This window comes from Stegastes partitus, unplaced genomic scaffold (genome assembly GCF_000690725.1).
Source record: "Stegastes partitus isolate 25-593 unplaced genomic scaffold, Stegastes_partitus-1.0.2 Scaffold257, whole genome shotgun sequence".
NCBI classification, from domain to species: Eukaryota; Metazoa; Chordata; class Actinopteri; family Pomacentridae; genus Stegastes; species Stegastes partitus.
In genome coordinates this window covers 406,833-413,078 of record NW_007577988.1, presented here as the reverse complement: position 1 = coordinate 413,078, position 6,246 = coordinate 406,833, and the positions used below count along the sequence as shown (strand labels likewise).

At 37.1% G+C, this 6,246-nt stretch overlaps 1 protein-coding gene across 1 annotated transcript; it reads right to left on the bottom strand.

The window, feature by feature from the left end:
• Positions 1-61: 61 nt before the first annotated feature.
• LOC103357508 (protein shisa-5-like) lies at positions 62-3,739 on the bottom strand. Its single transcript, XM_008282093.1, has 5 exons — positions 3,613-3,739; positions 3,225-3,381; positions 2,930-3,090; positions 2,079-2,201; positions 62-512 (listed from the first exon to the last, which is right to left on the bottom strand). The coding sequence occupies exons 1-5, from the start codon at positions 3,671-3,673 to the stop codon at positions 370-372; spliced, it is 645 nt and encodes a 214-aa protein (XP_008280315.1). The 5' UTR covers positions 3,674-3,739; the 3' UTR covers positions 62-369.
• Between the last annotated feature and the right edge of the window lie 2,507 nt (positions 3,740-6,246).

The following is a 6,246-nucleotide window of genomic DNA, read 5'->3' as shown; positions in this document are numbered from 1 at the left end:
TATAGACAATGGATGGATGGATGTTGCCTTAACTGCTTTAGATATTTATAGTTTCGTCTAATTGTTTTTTGAATTTTAATGGTCCTTGAAACTTTTTTTCAACACTCAACAGTGTAATTTCTCTTTACAAGTGTTGCAATTTGTAAATTGGATGCACTAAACAACTAGTCATTAATGAAGTTATGACTCAGAACAGTTCATCCATAAAAGATTTCCCAAGGTTTATACAGCTCTAATGTGACATCTTGAAAACTTCCCAGAATATCAACACAATGCAATCCACATGCATTTCATATTTCCACAAGAATTTTGATCTGTGGCTTAAAACATAGAGTTCAATCTAATAAGAAGTCAAGTTAACGATGCCGTTTAGGAGTTTGGCTCATACGAGGGGTTGTAAGGTGGCTGCACATGCTCTTCTGATTGTGGCGGTTCTGCATAAACCTGGCCAGCAGGATGGAGCGGATACATCGGCATTCCTGGATTGAACGGAGCAGGATAACCTGGACCGTCTGAAAAGACAAACAACAGATTTTTTAAATATATATATATAAATCGTGCTGTTTTTCACACTATTGTTAATTTATTACTTGGCCTGGTACAGTAACTATCAAAGGAGGCCGACAAATACTTGGAAAGACCTGGAGCTATGCCGTCTGTCTCTTGACCTGTCCCCACTCATTGCTATTGAAGAAATAAATCTTTAAAGACATGTCAAATATATAGAATTCTACAATTTTTAAAGTGCAAAGTGTTTCTTTTTACAGCTGGGCCCTGATTTTTATTTTATTTTTTGTTGTTGTTTGTTTTTGTTTTTCGCAAACATTACTCTGATAGCAATTAATTATTTTGGAATTATTTACACAACCAATGTTCAAGTATTTAGGACAGCAGCAAAGTAAATATAAGATTTATTAAAATCTACAATGCAGAAATTGTGGCTCTATAATGACATTGAAATTGTTTAGTATGTAAGGCTACAAGATACGCATTTTTCTCGACTCTGTCTGTAATTTTTGTGTAGCGGATCACTTAGTTTTTCATTGTACTGTATAACAAAGAAAATAAAATAAATATGATGTAAGCTTTAATTTAATGTGTTGGTGATTCTGGCTGGAATGCAACTGGAGAATCGTAGAAGAAGTTGTTTGTTTGTTTTTGTTTATGTCTTTGGAGTTCTTACCAAAGAATCAAAGGTTTGGTTGTTTCTAAACAGTTGTTAATATTTTGTATAGACTAGAGAGTTTCAAGTATTGTTGTTCTTAGGGAAAGATGAATGGGATGTTTATGCCTAGAACAAGGGGCACCCAAAAAACGTCCTCCCATTCAACAAGCCAATGGATTTTGGACAGAGGCCAACTAAAGTGGCATTATTTGGTACCGGGATGAACTTCTGGGGCTGAGAAATGAAAGTAATGCTCAAGTGCCATAACTGCAGTTCCTTGAATGGCCACTTGAGGCTGGCTCCAAAAGCAAGTCCATCCCCATTAACGTCAATAAAGAAATCTGACAAAAAGCCCAAGTTCACAGCAGAAATAATAATATGTACAGCTTGATATAAAAAACTGTTTTGGTCTCTACAGCCAATTTTCCTATTGATGACAACTCCACAGGGGGTGGATTTTTATATAACTCAACCATTTAGATTATTTTAGGGCCATAGTTTTTGCATAATTAAAGGTAAGTGATGGGTGGGTGTCATCATATAGGACAGTATATGGCCCAAAAAAGTTTGCATGGCCTGCCCCAGCTCCAGTCATGCTCAACCTCTCTGCCCATTTATTTATTTATATTTTAAGGTGGAGTAAGTATTAAAACAAAAAAAACAAAAAAACAGAGCAATCACACTGAACTCAAAACCACTTTTAGGGAAACCTATGGCTGATGTGACAATCTTAAAACCATGTTATTTACTGTTAATGCTTGCTACTGTTGGTCTTTTTATCAGATTTGAAAGTTTAAACATATAAATCATCTACAGATGTATCGTTTGTGTATCCTAGATACCTTTTTCAGTTGGTCTTAAAGTAATGGAGTAACAAAATTGCGGAATTTTAAAATGTCATGAAACGACTTACTATTCGCCATGTATGGTGGTGCTGGGGGCATTGGCATGCCTCCATATCCTGGCCCCGGGTGATAGCCTGGGTAGCCTGGCTGATATCCAGATGGAGATTGTGGATGCATGGGTGGTTGGACAACTGTGAAGAAGTTTATCAAAGTTAAATTAATATATTTAGTTTTGTTTGAAAAAATAATTTATTGAAATGTTAATGTCTTTGCTGGTAGAAGCAAATTGTTAAAAATAAATAAATAAATAAATCATCCACTGATGCAGGAAGAACACTTTATATTGAAACAAATGCAATCACTTTGTTTAAAGAGAAAGTTCACCAATTTGAGAAATTCATATACCTACATATGTGTCTCACATGTTTAATGTGACCAAAACCAAAGTGTATAAATGACAAATAGCTGTTTTACAAGTATTTACATGTTGGACAGTGTTCTGGTCTGGACCAGTTGCTAGGGAAACTCCAATGAAGCAAACACTAGTAACACAGCAGTTTGTGGTTATAAGGACTGAAATTCAATTCAAACAAGATACAGCTTGATAATTTATGGAGTTCACAGGTGCTGTCAGGTGGATTCTACCTTCAAACACAGCAAGGCTAGCTGTTTCCACCTGTTTCCAGTCTTTATACTGAGCTAAGTTAGCAGATTCCTGGCTGAAGCTTCAGCTAGCATGCAGACATGAGGGTGGCATCAATATAAGTTTGTAACGAAAGTGAGTACATCTAAAATTGTAAAGGATCTTCTTAAACTGTAACTGCTGACATTATACACCACTGCATATTCAGAGTACATTCTAAAATTTGAGTGTGTATTTTTCTGCATGAGATAAGCTGTAGCTGAACTCGTGGCCTACTTGAATGCCCTCGGCTGCCCCCTTTGCGACATTTCTTGTAGCACAAGCAGCAGGGGGCCACACAGCAGATGATGAGGCCCACACAGAGGATGATGGGAAAAACAGACCCAAGTATACTTCCCAAAAGTACACCTGTGCGGTTGGTTTTATCGCCACCGGGCCTGTAAATCAGAAAGAGAAAGTAGCAATTTTACAAGGTCTAATTATTTTTAACATTCTTTAAAAGTGTACATTTTCTAAAGTTTTATATACTGCAGCATTTTTCAAAATCTTTGTATCACGTAGAACGAAGCACCTTGTGGAACAGCGTTCCTGTTGGCTTTGACTTAGGCGTTGTGACTGGTCCCTGCAGCAGAATTTGTAAGTGCAGTCTCCACAGCAGTATGCCATGCTACACTGCTGTGCCCCATGAGAGACACCATACTTGTCCTTGTAGCTGCTGCAGTATTCGGCTGTAAGACGTAAAACATGGTCACGGTTGTAGTAAAAAGCAGTATAACATAAGCTGATAAGAAATTGTAATGACAAACACTATACAATGTCAGTAAGGATAGTATACTTTTTTTTTTTTTTTTTACAGTGCACTGTGGCAGGTTTGGTTTCATTTTCTTACAGTTTCCACATGACCAAAGAAGTATGAGAGATAATAAACTTGTTTAAATAAATACCAAAACAAAACTTACCCCATATGGCAGGGAACACGACCACACACAAAACACACACAAACAAGACATTTGAATCCATATCTGCTGTGATGGAGTGTAACGAGGAAATGAGTGAGACTCTGCAGTGAGACAACTGTTCAAACTTGTGTGTCTGTCCCACCCTGTGACAAGCCACCCAACAACATTCCTAACTTCATGTGAAAGACTCGACTCTGGATAATTAATGAAAGACAGTTGCAGACATTGTTGCAAACACTTTTTTATTGACTCTATCTACTATGAAGCTCTTGAGCATCAGTCTTTTCTTCACTGAGAACACTATTTAACAAGGTAAATATTTCATTGAGAATAAATTGACTTTTTCAGAAATGCTTGGGAAAGTGTGACTTGCATAGATGTTGTTAGATGCTTAATTTACAAGGGATACCATACAATAATAAAAGCTTTTCTCTACTAAAAAGCTATTTAGTTTGGAAAACATTTACAACCATGCTTGTAACTAACTGTAGCAACCTTACTATCCATCACTGATACATGTTGCCGTACTTTAGTGCAACCTGGACTTACCTTATGTAGTTAATTACTACTACTAGTAGTACTACTAGTTATTTCAATTTTTTATCCTTGTACACACGACACCTTATTCTGACAGCCAGACTGCTTGTTACTCAAGAAGCTCAAACAGATTTTACATAATACATATGATGTGTTGTTAAAATATGATGCATTGTTGTAAATGAAACTACTGAACAAAACAGTTCAAACTGGCTTCACCATAAGATTGTAAATTGTTATTTTTTAAATTAATTATCAGAAATAATACATCCCTATTATTTATTAATAATAATACAAAAATGTATCGACTTTGGGCTGCAAGGTGGTGCAGTTGGTAGCACTGTTGCCTCGCAGCAAGAAGGTTGCCGGTTCGCGTCCCGGTGGGGGCACCGGAATCTTTCTGCATGGACTTTGCATGTTCTCCCCGTGCAGCGTGGGTTCTCTCCAGGTTCTCTGGCTTCCTCCCACACAGTCCAAAAACATGTTGAGGTTAATTGGTGATTCTAAATTGTCCATAGGTGTGAATGTGAGTGTGCTTGGTTGTCTGTCTCTAAGTGTAGCCCTGTGATAGACTGGTGATCTGTCCAGGGTGTCCCCTGCCTTCGCCCTAAGTCGGCTGGGATAGGCTCCAGCTCCCCCGCGACCCTAATGAGGATTAAGCGGTGTATAGAAAATGGATGGATGTATCGACTTTTATTTAATATTATTTGTTTGTTACTTTTTCCTTGTAAAGTAGTCATTTTACAGACAGACGGATGTGGATTCTGCCTTCACCGCTGGTGGTTAAAGAAACACTTGACAATTACACTCTACAGAAACTCAGAATCCAGCCGGGTGTTATGTTGCGACATTAAATTTCAGGTTTTTTTTTTTTTTTTTGTGCAACATGTGGATGCAATACAGGCAAGTAACTCCACCCAAGTTGGCTCTGAACCAGCCAACGCTATCCGCCTCCACCCAGTCTCCTTTGATCTCACTTGTTACACTTGAGCACTTCTCACACAGCAGCACTCAGCCTGTTTTCAACATCAAAATCCAATCAATTACGACATCAATATTTATGAAAAGTGAATAGGTTCTTTATGTAATTTGGTACTAATTACTGGGAAAACAAATGTTATTTATTTAACTTATCACAAGGCACATTTATACAACCTTTTTGTAAAACTGTTTGCTTGTAGATCAATTTGTCATTTTTGTTTGCTCAGCAAACCTGTTGTGCACAATCAGACGGCTTCTTGGCTATACTAATGAATAATTGGAATTAAGTCATTAAATTAATAGATGCCAACTGAACACAGTTTTCTTATTAGAACCAAACTATTTTGTGCTAGTCTTTTTTCTTTTAAGGAAAGTATTTCTTTATTACACACATGTATAGTAAAGTGCCATCATAGTAAGCTCCTATTTTAAGTTGCAAACAGAATTCATGACATTGTTCTTGTATACATTCAATCCTTCAACTGTCTTGTATTCTTACATGTAAAAAAAATATATACAGTCAAGGAAAAATGATTAGACCACCCTGGTTTGCTTCAATTTCTTGTTCATTTCAATGCCTGGTACAACTAAAGGTACATTTATTTGGACAAATACAATGATAACAACAAAATAGCTCATAAGAGTTTAAGAGCTGGTATCCAGCCGTTTTCCATGGTTTTCTTGATAATAACCAAAATCACTTAAGTTCTAACATCAATAGTTACGGCACTGTACTGCCAAAAACAGTGCTTTTAGGCATTCCATGTTTTCTTTTCTGTCTGTTTTAGTCACATGATACACACAGGAGTTAGTACTTGATTGCATAACCATTGTTTTTGAGGATTCTGCAGCCATAAGTCTTGACATGCTCTCCACCATCTTCTGAGTGCATGGTCATCTCGTGGGCTAGAAAGATGTTTCCTGCTGCAACTAGCTAGCAGTTTGGTAGTATGTTGTTCGTCTTGTTTTTTCTTGGTGTAATGAACAGCTGTCTTGGAGATCTTCAGTTTTTTTGCTACCTGTCTCTCCAATTTCTGGCAGTACCAAGATGGCTGCCTTTGTGGCTTTACAAAATTCTTTAGTTTTAGGCATTATGTGACAGTTGACAACTTCTGA